General features: G+C 42.4%; 1 protein-coding gene across 1 annotated transcript in view; it reads right to left on the bottom strand.

Moving 5' to 3' along the window:
• Positions 1-1,770: 1,770 nt before the first annotated feature.
• Positions 1,771-17,427, bottom strand: part of LOC107111962 (monocarboxylate transporter 2-like) — a 56,062-nt gene continuing 40,405 nt past the window's right edge. Inside the window, exons 4-5 of the mRNA XM_015413009.1 lie at positions 14,540-15,394; positions 1,771-2,501 (exon numbers count right to left, since the gene is read on the bottom strand). Coding sequence (XP_015268495.1) covers positions 2,215-2,501; positions 14,540-15,394 — 1,142 coding nt within the window. The 3' untranslated portion in view covers positions 1,771-2,214. The remainder of the gene's footprint in view (positions 2,502-14,539; positions 15,395-17,427) is intronic.

Here is a 17,427-nt window from a genome sequence, read left to right as displayed (position 1 = left end):
AAAAAGAAGAGTGGAGAATGACAATAACTTCGGGAATAAAAAAAGGAACTGAATAGGTGAGATGCAGTCTGTTCTGTACTGCTCTCCCTGATGAGGCAGGAAAAGAACTGAGGAAATAGGTGACTTCCACAGCAGAGACAGGAAGCGGAAAGAATTTGTTCCTGCCTCCCTGCATGGAGGCTGGGAATCAACCAACATGATGTCCTCCGCCTCAGAGGGAGAAGTCATAGCAGTTACCTGGCTCTTGCTCAAACTGGAATTCACAGCTCCCTTGCTCTATGGAGAACAAAATAAAGAAAACTTTTTAGCCTTTGTATTAGTAGATTCATTTTAATTTTAGAAATCACAACAGGAGGAAAATCAAGAGAAGATGAACTGCACAGAACTTTTTTCTACAGCTGGAAAGATTTTAGACAGGGTTTGTTCATAATATTAGGCTCCTGAAGAATCCCTTTTGCAATGGACTAGGTTTGCTAAATGCCTGAAGAAAAACAAAAGTCCTGTCCTGTCAATAGAAGCTTAATGGGATGTTATTTATGAAGTGATATTATTTACCTCCCTGCCATGGAAAACTTCATCTGCCTATTTCCACACATTAAACCTCTATTAATGAGAAAAAATAGTTTCTCCACCAAACATTTGGTAACCCTACAGTGGACATATCACCTGGTCCTCTGAGGGTTTCTCACAAAGATGATAATTGGCAGAATTTAGCTCTCGAAGGTCCATCTTTTCTTAGGGATGTTTGCTTAGCATGTGTGTGAGGGTGCAGTCAGTTCTGGACTTGAGGGCCGAGTAGGCAGTGTCCTGGGGGCTCACAACCAGGCCCTGTCTTCCACCTCCCTTCTCACCCACCTGCATACCCCCCCCAATTGCTTGTGTGTCCTTCCTCCTCCCACTTGTGAGCTCTCCTACCACCCTCAGTCACAGGTACCCACACACCCTTTCCAATGCTCCCTCTAAGCTGTGGAGCCTTGGAAGCAAAAATTTTACTTTGTGAACTACTGGCATTAACGTTGTGAGTGAGGGATTTGGCTACTACATAAATTAGTTTGCTCTGGAGCCATCCTTCCTGAGTTAAGACAAAAATGTGTGAGCCGGAGACTAAAAAACTGTGAGCTAGCTCACACTAGCTCAGCTTAGAGGGAACACCGACCCTTTCCCCAGTAGTGCCAGGCAGTGAACAGCTGAGACACATGAACATGAATGCATAAAGCTGCCTGATACTGAATCAGACCACTGATCCATCAAAGTCAGTATCATCTACTCAGACAGGCAGCAGCTCTCCAGGATCTCAGGTAGAAATCATTCACATCAGTTATTAAATGACCATTTTGACTAGAGGGCACACTTGTAGGTTGTAGGGCAAGCATGTGGGCCAGAGGTTGGCAGCAATGGGCCCCACGAGAAGCCCTGGGTCCCTGTAGTTGCCCCCACCTTGGGGTATGTGATACTTGGCCCTATTGTGCGTGTTAGAACTTCACTCAGTGTGCCAGATTGCCACAGGAAGTCCACATGCATTGAACCTTGCCTGTCCACACACAGCAGACAAGGAGAAGGAGCCACTTGGAATGCACAGACCCCATAACACATCAGCTCTTTTTTTCACAGATAAAGGGAGGGGCTGTGGCTCAATGGCAGAGCATCTGCTTGGCATGTAGAAGGTCCCACTGTTCAACCTCTGGCATGATGTGAAAGACTTCTGCCTGAGACCTTGGAGAGCTGCTGCCAGTCAGAGTAGACAATACTGACTTTGATAGACCAAGGGTCCGATTCAATATAAGGCAGCTTCATGTCCCTGTTATTTTAAGTATGTGCCAAAATACTGAACTGAGGGCAAAAAAGGCTCCAACATGGGTATACCCTAAGAAATCATGGGTATTTCCCTTCTTTTTTTGCATGACCTTGAAAGAATTGCAGGGCTGAGACTAGTTTTGAGCAAGGAAAAAACATCGGTTGTGCTCAGCAGTGGCAGAAACTTATAGAAGACAGTCTATACTGATGTGCAGTGGTGCAGAAACAAGTACCACATAATATTTGCCAGGTGCTCATGTAGAACAAGGGCTTATTATTTCCTTCTCGGTTTTTAGACCAAATAGAGAGGCAAATACAGTATATAAAGGCAGAAAGGAAATTTCGTGTGATTCACTTATGGTCACTTTAAGAAACAAACACAAAAGAGTCATTTCCGAGTCAGAGGCTTATAAAACAGGCTTAGGACTCATTTGTGCTGTCAGCAGCTTCCTCTTCAGTCCTTAGAGGGGCCGTTTCAGGCCCATCCTGCATCAGTTTTGTGTTCTGGATATTGCTCTCCTTACTTTCTTTCCTTAGGTATTCATCATTCTTCTTTGCCACTTCACATTTTTTCCTTTTCTCCTCTTTTGCAAGCATCCTGTAATTGTAGTAATTCATGACGAACAGAAACAATCCAGCCAAGACCATCACGATGCCGCATTTAATGAACATGAATTTATAGTCCCCAGAAACATCAATAATGGTCCCTGTGAATGGAGAAAGAGAAACGTTGATGTAGAAGGAGTTGTTGGTAAGTTATGTCTGTCCTATGACTAAAGAAATCTTAGAACGTAAGTACACATTATGCTAGAGTTTTGTGACTACAACTTGAGACACAAGGTCATTTTTTGGAGAACAAAAGGTACTTCTGCCGGCTGAACAGAAAGTTCCCATCTCCTCTCTCTTGCCACAGCCCACTGAGGCCCATGAAACAGGGTTCCTTGGGGCACAGAAGACCCCAAGGAAGAGCATGGGGGCAAAATAGGAGTCTGCAAGGGGGGGGAGGAATCTGTAAAAGTTCTGCCCTTTCACTGGTGGACAATGACCTTTGGATTCAGCCCATTGCTGTGCAAAAAAAGTAACCACCGGGGGGGGGGTCTAATGCAGGTCAGAGCCATAGTTCTGAAGAAAGGGGACCTAACCTTTCCTCCTTGCCGTGATTTTCTGATCAAAAATGCTTTCCTCAGCTGTAGGGGGGGGGGGGAACAGGCACAGTATAAGTACCTATATCTTCTTTTCCTAGGCCTTAAAACAACCCAGGGCACAATTTCAATGGTTAACTAGACAAAGGTTTTTATCCCCTTCTTCCCCCAGCGCCAGGGCCCTGATCCAAGCTTGGCCTCCTGTTTTTTATGGCCAAATAACAAGTCCAGAAATTTAATCATGGAACTACCGCACCACAGTCAGACTCCTTGAGTACAGTCCTAAGCCAACAGGTTTCGAAGGGCATCACTGTATTTAGGATTCTATGGTCAGTCAATTAATCTGTGTTTTATGACAAACTACATTAACCAAAGACTGAAAGATGAATCTGAAACAAATGATGAGTTTTCTATGGCTATTATAACCAATCTCTCTAGTTATACATCTGAAAGATTTATTAGTATATGATAATACTATAAGACAGTTCTAATATGAAATAGAAAGAATAGTAGTTTGTTGTGTGAAATCTTATAAAAATTTCTATGAGGTTATTTATGTTATCCTATATAATCAATATGATAAAATGATAATATAGTATGAGAAAATGGCAGAATAGACCAAGTAGGTCATTATACAGACTTCTTAATATGTCATATATATTTTAAGCTATATGCTTAAACTATATTATGCCATATATATCGTGCTATACATTTGTTAAGCTATTATACCATATACTTATATATATCTACATATATATTCTGAAAAAGGATTATCTTCAATATCTGTTTAATTGCACTTACATTATGTTTTTGGTAATTATATTTCCTATGTGTTTTTTCCTTAAAAATTAATCTGTCTTTTGGTCAATTAAATGATTTAATCTATATAAATTTGCATGTGACCAAACCAATAGTCCTGTGGGAAAGCAAACATATGCTTTTTATGTGGGAATGCCTCCTCTATGGCAGTGCTACCACCAACCCTTTTTCTTAGTTCTGGTATCAAAATTATCTTTAATTTTGTTGTTAAAATCTTCCTGTTTAATAAAGTAATTATTTTACTGATGCCCTGCCTATCTCCCCAATGGGGACCCAAAGTGATTTATATAGGGTTGCCAGGCCCTACCTGGCTGCCAGCAGGGGGATCCAGATGTCATCAAGTCAAGGGGTGACACTCTAGTTTTGGTGCAAAACTCTATGGGGTTTTTTGCCTTCAAAACCATAGCATTTGCACAAAAACTAGAGCATCGCCCCAACATGATGACATCACTTCTGGGTGATGTCACCGGGATGTTGCCCCGTGACGACCCTATTTCGGGGTGGAGCTTCTGCAGATTGGAGCCCCCAAAAGTGGAATCCCCACTAGGAACTGGGAGCTGGCAACCCTAGGTGTAGTGGTTAAGTGCACAGATTCTAATCTGGGAGAATCGGGTTTGATTCCCCACTCCTCCACCTACTGGATGACCTTGGGCAAGCCATAGTTCTGGCACAGCTGTTCTTGAAAAAGAGCAGCTTCTGTCAGTGCTCTCTCAGCCCCATCTACCTCACAGGGTGTCTGTTGTGGGGTGGGGAAGGGAAAGGAGTTTGTAAGCCACTCTGAGACTCCTTTGGGTAGTGAAGGGTGGGGTATAAATCCAATCTCCTCCTCCTATATCATTCTCCTTTTCTCCACTTAATCCTTACAATAATCTTATGCAATGCTCCCTCTAAGGTGTAGAGACTTGAGAGCAAAAAATTCTACTTTGTGAGCTCCTGGCATTAAAGTTGTGAGCAAGCGATTTGGCTACTGCATAAATTAGTTTGCTCTGGAGTCTCCTTCCTGAGCTAAGACAGAAACATGAGCTGGAGGCTAAAAACCTGTGAGCTAGCTCACACTAACTCAGCTTAGAAGGAACACTGATCTTGTGAGGTAAGTTAGGCTGAGAGTGTGTGACTGGCCTACCCAGTCAGATAATTGATGAAAAGACTCCCAGCTGTAGTTGATGTAAAGAGAAGGCAAGCTGGAAAAGGGATGCTGACAAATGAAATAAACCAATCAAAATACAACCACTATAAGTCAATAATGCAAACAAAGACAAATATATTGCATATGAATATCAGGAAGGCAATATAAAGACACGAGTAAACAAGGAACATAAAGTATCAAATTATGAACATACACAAGGTATCAGTGTATAAATAAGGTACGAGGTATCAGTGTATATATAAAGTTACGAAGACTCTGGAATGATACTCTGTTTCATAGATCACCTTCTTCAGAAGCAAAATTCATTACATCACGTAAACTGTTGTCTGTTCCTTCTTTTTATTCACTTGGTAAATGGGTCTGTTTCTTTAATATAAATAACCAATATCCTAATTATCGTAGCGTGTCAAGAAGAGAATAAATCACCAGTCAGCAAACTTCTTAACAGGCACCAGTCAAGCAGCAAAAAGCATTCGGACACTGGTGTAATACACACACACACATATATGTATGCAATATATTTGTCTTTGTTTGCATTATTGACTTATAGTGGTTGTATTTTGATTGCTTTATTTCATTTGTCAGTGTCCCTTTCCCAGCTTGCCTTGTCTTTACATCTACCCACTGAGGTTCCACGGCAGAGTGGGGATTTAAACCTGGGTGTCCCAAATCCTAGTACAACACTCTGTTACACCACATCGGCTACAAATGGATTTTAATCAATCTACCTGTTAATTGACCAATGTCTAGCTTACCACACACAACTGCAAAAGAAAGCCACTGTGAGCATGGAGCTGTAGGTTCCAGACTTTAACTAGTATACCTATTAAAATCGGGGGACGAAATCCAGAGAGTAGAAAGTATTCATTATCATTCAATGTCTCTTCCAAATTAATGATGTGCTACCACTGATTTACATTCCCAAATGGTACTGTATGTTATTTCAAAATGCCAAATTGAAATTTATTCTCCATAATGTTTCTCTGGAACAAAACCCGAGAAAGGACTGTAGGCTTATATTCAAAGATTGGTAATGCTACATGGATGTCAGTTTTCTGATGTCTTTGTTGCTCTCCTCTGCATCGGGCTCCATTCCGTCCACATCTTTTTTGAAGTGAGGCCAGTAAGCACTGCACACAGTAATCCAGGGGTGGACTGATCAATGCAGTGTACAGCAAGACCATGATGTCTTGCTATTTGGATGCTATGCCTTTGTTGATACACCCCAAAACCACATTAGCCTTTTTTCCACTGCATCACACTGGATTTAGATTACAGTCTACCTGTATGCCATTATCTTGTTAACACACACTGCTACCTAGAAGTGTGTCCTCCATCCAGACCTCTGCATTTATCCTTGATGAACCGCATCTTCTGCACATCTTCCCACTTCTCCAGTGTGTTCAAATCTCAGTGAATTCCATATCTTCCAGTGTGTTTGCTACTTTCCCCAATTTGATGTCATATGCAAATTTAATAAGTAGTCCCATCAGCTCCTCATCCAGATCATTTATAAAAAAAGATGTGTTACACAGCAGGCAGAGAAAACCAGTATAACATAAAGTGAAAGAAGTGTTGCGTTGCTCAGCAAGGCTTTGAACCTAGGTCACTTAAGTATCGGTACAAAAGCATATGCACTGGATTTGAAAAGGTAGCCATTTAAACATAAAGGCAAAAGAAGTAATGGTAAATTTGCAACTCTTAGACTGAAATCAGGGCAGTGTTTGGGGCATTTTTTTTTGTTTGCTCTGCATGCATTAACACCTTCCAATTAACATGTCACTGATGCGTTGTTTGGCCCTCTGGAACTATTTTCTTCTCCTCCACATGTAGTGCCTCTAATGACCTCTTCAGTGACAACCTATTGAACATGTGGTGATTAATTATCCCAATGTCTACTCCTGTGAACTAGGAACTTTATACAAAAGGAGGAAAGTGGGCTGCACTTGGGAGGAAAAAGGAGATAATTTCACACACTCCGACTGAAAAATATTGTTGTTGCTCCTAGAGCAACCTGATCTACATCCATGATTTCATATAGCCCTATTAATGGAACATCAACCAGAGGCTAATAACCACAATTCTCACTTTCTGCTAATCAAGATGACCTGGAGGTCTGCAAAATACATTTCACAGAGAGTTTTAATGAGGAGAATATTGGGAAATTCAACAGCAAAAGTGCCCTGCCACTTCTCCCTTTGAGAATAAGACAAAGTCATAAAACATACCAGGAACAATTTACTTAGATCATTAAAGCAAAGCCCAGTCGTGGGTTATTAAATGCCAAAGAACCAATCAATTTACTGTTTATTAAAATGGAGGAAGGAATGCTCACAGAACTCATATTGCAAACTATTATACAGCACTTTCTGGCCTCATTACCAATCTTTAGCAATTAGCCTCATCTGCTTCATAAAATGGTATACAAACTTGGGAAAGGGCTTATGTGCAGGTTATGTGCAGGTGTTCTTTTTATAGAGGGTGTCAAAAAGGAGGTCAATTGATCTTGAAAGTAAGAGGGGCTGAACAATAAAATGTTGGCCTGCATTTTTACAAGTCCTATGGAATTCAATATGTTTGGTTCATTTAGCCTCTTCTGATGACTTCCTTTGGCTTGGGATTAGCCAAATTATTGCTCAACAAACAGGTGCATGTTAATGGTTTTATCACCCAACCCACAAACCAGCCAGAAAGGAGTATTTGGAAGCCATATGAGTCCCAGTATAGTCAATGGGACTAAAGTCTAAATCAAATTAACTCAAAGTGCAGCTGTTTTGCTGTTTTGTGAATCCGAGCCCTAGGATTCAGCGGCAACTCTGGACAGTGAGGGGGATAGCATTATAGTACTGAACCTGCTGTGTTGGCTTACTAATTTATGTAACTACAATAATCCTTTTATTTTAGAATGAAATGGTCTTGTACCACAATAAATAATTCATTCATTTATTTCAGAACTTTGACAGAAAATGCAGAAGCATCTTCCATTCAATAACTGTGCAAGAATCTAAATCTAACTAGATAATCTCAGACTGCGACCAGGCCTGCAGAAGTTGTTTTTCTCAAGTGCATAGACGGTACTGTAGTTGTCAAACAGTTGCCAAGCGGCACGACCATTTGCAATTTGTTCTACTAAGGTCCCCGTACTGTCCCCCTCCCCTTCCACCTCAACCTAATTTGGTGCAGTGTTCTGTCCCCAATATTCATTATGCATTATGAAAAGAATAACCATAATAGCTTCCTTATGTCATGGAAGTAGGGTTGCCAGACCTCTGGTTGGGGCGGGGTTTTCCCATATTTTGGGAGTTCCAACCTGCCACCAGCCAGCTGGCTCACAGGGGAAGCCCCATCCTCAAACAGCCCCCTCCTGCATGGATGTTGTCATTGCAATGACATCACCTGGAAGTTGTGTGCCAATGCTCCTCATTTTGGCCAAAAACTCTTTTGCATGCATGCCAGAAGATCCAGGCATGGACCAGGAAGCCCCACACTGAAAGGCCACTAACACTTGGCAACCCTATGCAGATAGCAAAACCATCAAATTTCATTATTTATCAAACACAATTTTGTGAACTGGGGGCCTTAGACAAATAAAAGAACAATCCTCTACTCCCTGAGCCAACTCCTGCATATTAAAATTTGTCATATTAACCTTGAGAGAGTAGAAATAATTTCAAATACACCTTCTGGGAGGAGAGTTCTTTTAATTTTTAGGCAGCCAATAATTCCCTCAATGTTTTTGAAAATGAGGAGGTTTTTATCTTCCTTTGGAATCTTCTCAACCAGAGTCTTCATTGATGAAACTGTCCAGACATTAATTCCAGGGACTATAAGTGGAAAACCTCCCACCTTAGGACATGAAAACGAACCCTTTCTTGACACTATTGGCAGTGATTCAAGCTTACTCCAAAATGCAGAAAGGAGACTGCCCAAGTTACAAATTAGTTCAAGTATAACTAAGGTGTCAGGAAAAACAGAACAGCTGTATCCTAGAGTATCTTCTTTGGAAGAACAAACGTTTCTATACTGAAGAAATTGAAAAACTCACTACAGCTTCTTTGCACTACAGCTGAACCTCTTAATTTTTTTTATCCCTCAGAGACAACTGCCTAACAACAAGCCAAAGACCCAAACCTACGACAATGATTTGACTTCCCTCATCTGTGATACTGACAGGTTGCAGAGATCTTACAATCCTAATAAGTCAATATATACTTTACTCTACCAAAGATGTTAATTTCAGTTTTGCCAACTGCCTATAAAGATGATGCATCGGAGGGAGAATCAATGGTTTGTGACAGAACATTTCAAGCTGAAGCCAAAAAGTCCTCACAGGAGTCGCTTATTATACAAAGCAAGGACCAAAGCACCTCCATCAGTGATGCTAACTGTTATGTACGCCGACCACCACCCAGGGGTCCGCGGCTAAAGCAGGAGCTTGGTCCCCAAACAGAAAGGGGACCTAGAATCCTAGTCCACCTCGAGTCCACCAATAGCACCCTTGGCAGGAAACTCAAACCCTCCTATGGGGACAGAGGTGTGCCAGGTGGAGCGTATATAGTTGGCCTTGCAGGGCCGTTTTTCCTTGTCTTGTTGTGAAGTACAATAAACACATCTGAACGCATGTCGTAGTCCGAGTTCTCCATGCGTCGAACCCCATACTTTTCACTAACAATAAAAATACTGACTCCTGTAGGTCTATAGAAAAAAAAGAAGTTTTAAGGTTTGACTGATGCCTTTAAAAGGGACTGCAAAGAAATTTATAAGCATTGTAGAACCTCCTTGGCCTGTAAATGACTCTGAAATTAGTTTCTTTAATGGCAGAGGGCAGTTTTTCCTGAAGGCTGTTTAATTACATTTTAACTTCAAAAGTACATTGATTTGTCAGGTTTGGTAGGGCGGCAAATGGGTGCTATGCCAGTGGGGAAATAATGGCCAGGAGAAAAATTTTAAAGTTATAACTTGATAGTATTGTTAGTGGTGTTATTTGTAACTGTTTGTTGTTGTTGTTGTCCTTATGGTTTTCTCCTTTCGGTGTTGTCTGTAAAAGAGGACTGTGATATTTTATTGAGAATTTTAGCTGCCCTTGCCCCCTTCTCAACTCTTCTTAACCCATGGTAGTTCATTTTTGTTTGGTTGTTCCTTGGAAGCCACATTAAAAAGGATAGAGATGGTTATCGTATCCTGCACTTTGTGTTTGGTTGTCACTGTGTTTGTGAAGTTCAGTCGAGTCTTTTCATCCAGCTGCCTCTTTTTTTCATTAGCCTGGATATCAAGGGCAATTTTAAATAGTTACGATGACTGTGCTGCTAGTCCCTTTGTTGATATGCGCCTGTTCTTGATGTTTCTCCACATGCTGCCAACAAACTATGTATTTTTATGAGCCTTTTTGGTGGTATTGTGCATTGAGAAGACATTAAATCAAATTCATTAGTTAAAAAAAGACCTGTCAGCCCTACATGGAAGAGTTAATAAAACTGTATAGTATCTGAACTTTGAGTGGGTTTTTGTTTTTTTTGCTTGTCAAGTCACAGCTGACTTATAGCAACACTGTAGGGTTTTCAAGGCAAGAGACATTCATAGGTAGTTTACCATTGCCTGTCTCTGTATCAGGACCCTGGTATTCCTTGGAGATCTCCCATCATAATACTAGCCAGGGTTGAACCTGCTTAGCTTCCAAGATTTGGTGAGATCAGCTTAGCCTGGGATATCCAGATCAGAGCTTTGGGTAGTTATATACCCCCAATAAGGAGAAAATGTAAATCCTAACTTTTATTGGTATGATATAACTAAATAATGACAGCAAATGTTATCTAAATTGCATATGTTCAATCTGTTGTTGACTGCACTATCAAAAGTTGAATAGCCTAACTACAACATCCTTGCATATTGCTGTGAGAACCAGGCCACTGTTTTGGAATTCTAGTGCTAGCTAGCAAATTCTCTGAAAACATGCTGTATACAAAGGGTAGCTACTAGCTACTGAACAGAGTGGGAACAACCACTAAAGGACTATTGCTTCTAGCTTGCATTATAATCTGAATTAAACCTGTTCTCACTGTGGCATTTGAACCTCTGAATGGTTAAAGGGTCCTTACTCTAAAAGCTAAATGAATATTACATCTAATTTCCCCTATCAAAAGTTCTGTCATCCTGGCAGAACTCCTGCGGAGCTGTCTTGTAGAGAGCAGATTTTGCTATCAGAGGGCTTTTCTGTTCTTTGAAGATAATGAGCTTTTGATTGAGCAGTTATATCTCTCAAGAACAAAAAACAGGGATTATACGACAAAAACATGTGTGAATTCCAGTACCTGTGGCAGTTTCCTTCCCTTCCACCCCCCCCCCAGAAGATTTCAAATGTATTTAGAACAACATACTGAAGAGAGGCCTGCAAAGTTTCCTATCTAATTGACCATAAAAACTGTTGTTCCTCAACCTGCATTTCCAAATGGTTGGGGGCAGTAACTAGGGTTCCCAAGTACTTACCGTGATCCGGTGGGGAAAACATGCTCCCCAGCTGGACCATTTCTCCCTGTAACACACCATGCCATCGCCAGGAAGTGACGCTGGGCAACGGCATGATGCAGCGCGTCTGTTATCCCCGCAGGAATGATCCTGCAAGGACGTCTGTGTCCCCTACTGAATCACGGTAAGTACTTTGGAAGCCTGGCAGTAACTGGCATGTTTCTGGGTCCACCAATAATGGCTTAACAGAATGAGGAATGGCTAAAAAGTTTCATATGAAGAGAAATTAAAATATCTTGTATTGTTGATTGTTCTAGAACTAAGGTCATGTGACCTTACAGCAAGTCCTCAAACTACCAGTTCTCCCAACATTGTTCAATACAAGAGAATGTCTCTGAAATATAAATTATATTGCTACAGTAACTAAATTAATAAGAAATACAGAAAACTGAAATGGCCACAGATTTTTTTCACAAAGCCTAGATGATATCGTTTTCGAATGGGCTGTCATTAGCCATGTAATTTTTTTAATCTATAAGTGGGAACCTGCAAAAACTTGGGTGAGGCATCTCACTTCCGCCTCTCTACTATTTTCTCTTTCCATTTCCCCTAAGCCCCCATAGTGCCTATCCTTTTCCTGCTTCCTTCTGTCCTTGTAGGGTTGCCAATCTCTGGGTGAGGGCTGGAGATCTCCTGGAATCACAAAAGATCTCCCAAGTACAGAGGTGAGTTCCCCTTAGTTGCCCAATTAAGGTTGGGAAATCCCTGGAGATTTGGGGGTGGAGCCTTGGGAGAGTGAGGTTTGGGAAGGGAAACAACACAGCAGGGTATAATGCCATAAAGTCCATCCTTCTAAACAGCCATTTTCTCCAGGGGATCTGATCTCTGTCATTTGGAGAGCAGTTGTAATTCTGGGTGATCTCCAGCCCCCACCTGGAGGTTGACAAACCTAGTTCCCCTGGAGGAAATGGCTGTTTTGGAGGACGAAGTCTATGGCATTATACCCCTCTGAGGTCCTGCCCCTCTTCAAACCCCACCCTCACTAGGCTTCCTCCCCAAATTTCTAGGAATTTCCTAACCTCTTTCACTCCTCTTGGCAATCCCCATGTCCTCTCCCTGCCTCATACTCTCCTTCTCAGGAATTCACTAATCTACCTTTTGCCATAGAGTCCACCATACAAAGCAGCCGTTTTCTCCAGGTGAACTGATCTGTTGCCTGGAGATCAGTTGTAATCCCAGGAGATGTCCAATCACCACATAAATGACTCTCACTCCCAGTATATGAAGTTTACTGTTATATGGAGGTGAGTTTTTATCAGGGTACATTTTTTCTTTGATTAATTCTTCTGTTTGTTATTCTTCAGTACATCTTATTTTATATTCTAATAGCAAAGTCAGGATATCTTTGGAATGGGCAATACACATCTTTCTACAAACCTGAAACCCTAGGTTTGCTCAAGTCAGTTTGCCTCTCACAGACTTATTAAAAACTAAAGGGAAGGGGCCGGAAAGTGCCAAGCTGGGGGCACACTGGTTGTGGACTTCCGAGTGCCAAGAGGCTTTTGAGTGCCTCAAAACTTTGTTTAGTTCAGAACCCATGCTTGCCCACCCCGATGAAAACAAGAAATTTACCGTCCAGGTTGATGCATTGGACACGGCCATGTGAGGGGGGGCATTTTGCAGGAAGGGGCCGATGATAATTTGCACCCACTGGGTTACGTGTCTCATAAGTTCAATGCCACTGAACGTAACTGGTTGGTGTGGGACAAGGAGGCAGGGGCCATTCAGTTAGCACTGTCTACTTGGAGACATTGGTTGGAGTGGCGAGAGTTCCCTTTGAAGTATGGACAGATCACAAAAACTTGGAAGTGCTATGCACCCCCCGCAACTTGAATGCCAAGCAATTGCGGTGGGCCAATTTCTTTCTAAGTTTAACTTTACCCTACACCATCTCCCGGGGAAATCCAACTCCTTGACTGACGCGTTATGACAGCCAACGGGAGCACGTCATTGACTCTATGTTCACTCCCACCCAGCTGGGTGGAGCTGTCATGACCTGCCAACAGGCAGCAGCCCAGAAGAAGGAGCCCAGGGCAGGCTGGGAATTGAAGTTTGCTTCAGCATTTTCGGAAACCGATCAGAGGGAGGTGGAGTCAGAGAGTTCTTTGGAACTGAGAGAAAATTGGTGCTGGTATAACGGGCATAGACTGTTTGTGCCTTCATCTCTCCAGGGGAAGGTGATGGCCGCGACTCATGGAGCAAAGCTGGCTGGCCATTTCAGATTTGTTAAGACTCTACATTTGACACAGCATCAGTTCTGGTGGCCGGGCATGCGCAAAGACATCTCCTTATTCGTTCAGTCCTGCCAAATATGCCTGATGTGTAAACCCTAGCCAGGGAAGCCGCCAGGGCTGTTAAAACCCCTCCCCACTCCTAATCACCCATGGGAGGTCATATTGATGGATTTCATCATGGACCTCCCCCCGAGCAGAGGTAGTGATATGGGTGGTGGTCAATCTGTTCTCCAAACAGGCACATTTTGTCCCATTCGCCAGCCTCCCGACTGCACGTTCTTTGGCTAAGGCGTTTGTCCAAGACATCGTTCGGTTGCATCCCCCCCCCCCCGTAAAGTGATCTCAGACCGCGGCTCCCAGTTCATTGCCAAATTCTGGGGGGAACTGATGAAAGCCTTGGGGCCGAACTGGGCTCTAAGTAGCGCTTATCACCCTGAGACTGATGGGCAAACGAAACGGGTGAATCAAACCTTGGAACACTAATTCTAAATTAGGTAACCAACAACTTGCAGGCAAAGGGTATTCCAGCATGCAATACCTAAGAATGGGCAACTTAGCATCTCAAAAGTAGCAAAGTTCACTTGAACTGATTTGAAAATGCAGCTCTGATTTGTTCTCACACCTCAGGTTCTTTAACATAGGTTTTAATCACTTTTAAGGAAAAAACCAAGAATCCTCTAAGATTTTGAATTCTACAAAATTTGTCTTACTCCCAGGAAAACTGCTGACATTCTTTTGCTGCTTTGCTCTGGGAAGTGCAGCTCTTGAAAAGTTCATCTTGATCGCCATTTAGAAACCTCAGTGAGAGGCATCTTGACCTAAAAAATCTACCACTAGACATATTTATAGACCCATGAGTAGAAAGAGAGAAATATTTTTACCTCCAATAGGTGGCCCAAGCAGTATGGTGCAACATTCCACAATGGTGACCAGTCCTACGGCACTTGTGAATCGGCTGCTACCAACAAGATCCATGAGAGTTTCAAACAGCATTGCACAAACCATTCCAAAAGCTAAGCCGAAAAAGGCCGAATACACTACTAAGCCCACGTAGCCTGTGGCTAAAGGGCACAGGAGATGGCAGACTCCATTAAAAATAATGGAGATGCTGAAAAAATATTGAATCTTTGGCCTCACCCATCTGCTGTTTGCAATGAGTCCTGTAACTGGCCTGGCTACCATATCAACAACGGCAAGAATAGAGAGGAGGAAAGCTGCAGAATATTCATCAATTTTAAGGTGCTTCGCATAAGGAGCCAAAAAAACAATTGGAGCAAAAAATCCCAGGAACATGAGCACATTTCCTACCAAATATATCAGGAAGCCTCTGTGTTTGAAAAGGGATAAATCAAGGTACTTGTTAAAGTTTTCACAACAGTCTCTGTCCTCCCTCTCTTCATTGCCAGGCCCAGGCAGTTCAGCTTTTCCCGTTTCCAGCTGTTCTTCTCGAGTCTCCATAGCTTGCCTCGCTTTGGGGCTCTTAGCAGGGCCTGTAGCTGCTCCAATGGGTCTGAAGAGAGCTCCAGCCACACAGCAGTTCAACAGAACTCCCCCCAGAATAAAAAAACTCCCTCTCCAACCAAAGTGGTCAAAAAGGAACTGGTTCATAGGGGCAAGTGTAAACAGCATGACAGGGCTTCCTGCCATGGCAAGGCCATTGGCAATTGGTCGTCGTTTCAGGAAGTACTTTCCAATGATGATCACAGAAGGCTGGAGGTTAAGGGCAAGGCCAAGCCCTATAACAGAGACAGAACAAGAAAAAAATATGTTAATTCAGAAGGCAAAAAGGGTTAACTGGACTATGATGAGGTTGCTTTAAAGTTAAATAAGAAATGAGTAATGCAGCATTTGGTCAACAGAGCTCCATTTATCAGTACAAATTCAAAATTCAGTGTCCTGGGGTTGTTTCATGCATTATGTTGTTTATGTATTTACCTTAGATTTGTTAGGTTTATGTCTGAAAAGACATCAAGTGTGAACAAGGCAATCAATGGTTACTTTGGAGTCATCCAGGCATACTCATCAGGGTAGAGGCCCAGCATATGGTCTCTTGTTGAAGCTAAGCAGGTCTGAAACTGGTTAGTAGGTATGTGCATACCAAAATACCTGAGCCAAAAAATATGCTCCCAAAATGACTTTTCAGGTCATTCTGTGTATTTATGGATCAGAACCGGAACTCTCTGGAATTACCAAACACACACACAATGTGAGTCAAAAAGTGGTTATTTCCAGCTGTCTGAGGTGGGTGTTTGCAGAATAAATGGCATCACATTCACAAAGAACCAAGTCTACCCTCTCCCACAAAGACTGCACCCAGGTTTGAAGGGGGTTGGACAAAGAGGTCTATCTATATAGACCACTGAGCAAGGTGCCTCAACCATCCTAATGTCCACTATTTCTTACAGGGGGAAATGGCATGCTTACAATGTTTAGTCTATCAAACCAACCACCACTTTCCCCCAAAGAAGCACCCCAAAACTCTACCAGCAAACGGTCCATGAATCAGCCCCTGGTCCATGATGAAATTAGGTCTGTGGTCCACTCTGTGCCCATCCCTAGAGGGGACTCACACAGTCTCCTATGATTTTGGGGGAACCCAGTTTATTTTAAACTATAAACCTTCTCCTCAGTTACCAGGTGTTCTAAAGGTAGTGAGTGTCTAGGCTTTGGGTTCACTACTGTGAGGTAATTTTTGTGGCTCACAAGTAAAATATGGAGGTCACTGAGGCAGGAATTTGATATTAACAACAAAGATTTATTTATTTACAAGTAGGTTTCAAGGAACAGATCAGCAGCACAGGTCTCCAAACAGACAAAAGAGAAACCTGGCTGAAGCACATTAATTTAGAGGGTAGTTTCAATTTTCTTTAACACTTTCAGGCATAAACTGGCTTTGACTGATTAGCCACTAGGCTGGAACTTCACACCCACACAGGATCCCACCCACACCAGCCTGCCCTTTCCCAAGAGTCAGACTAAATGACTGCTCATTGCCAGAGACAGGCCTAACAATTGGGTACTCTGTTTTCTGTTAAAAGTAGAGCCAAACCACTCCGCCACACTACCAAGCAGAGCTACCCTTCACTCTGTTTGCTCTTTTCCTGAGCCAAACCTGAGCTCTCACTGCTGTCTCCCTAGATGTACAACTGGGTCTCCAGCATCAGCAGCATCCCAGAACTCGCCCAGGTCACTCACTTCATCCACAGTGAGCATAGATGCATCATCCATGTGGAGTGATTCACCTCCTTCAGCCATAGTTCCAAAATTCCTAGCTAACACTTTTAAAATAGCAAAACTTCCTCACAGTCTGATGCCAATTCTGTACACATAGGGCAAATATACCCACAATTATTGCAATTGGATCCCAGTCCATAGATCCCGACGCTAAAAGCCACCATGTATAAACTCATGCCCTCACGCCTATCCAGGAATGAGGGGCAAGCCTATACTTTTCAATACATTTAACAACAACACCCAGAAAGGTAGGCTACCCTCTCTGGATCTCAGAGCATTTGCCACCAGGAATCTCTAAACTTAATCCCTCACCAGCCTGAGATTAGAGATTCCAGAATCTCAGTTGGCATCTGGGATTTAACACATTAGCAACTCAATCCAGAGCTGTGCAGTTAATCTTACCAAGGTAGCGCAATTTGGTGAGCAGAAGGCACAGGAGTTTAGCCTTGAGATCTCAGTTACAACAATACAAACACATTAACAACAAGAATAGTTTTATTCAGTACAGAATTTAGCAATTAGACTAATAAAAATT

The sequence above is a fragment of the Gekko japonicus genome, unplaced genomic scaffold, assembly GCF_001447785.1.
Source record: "Gekko japonicus isolate JY-2015 unplaced genomic scaffold, Gekko_japonicus_V1.1 scaffold2420, whole genome shotgun sequence".
NCBI lineage: Eukaryota > Metazoa > Chordata > Lepidosauria > Squamata > Gekkonidae > Gekko > Gekko japonicus.
Note: the sequence above shows the minus strand (reverse complement) of the source record. Positions and strands in the feature narration are given on the sequence as shown.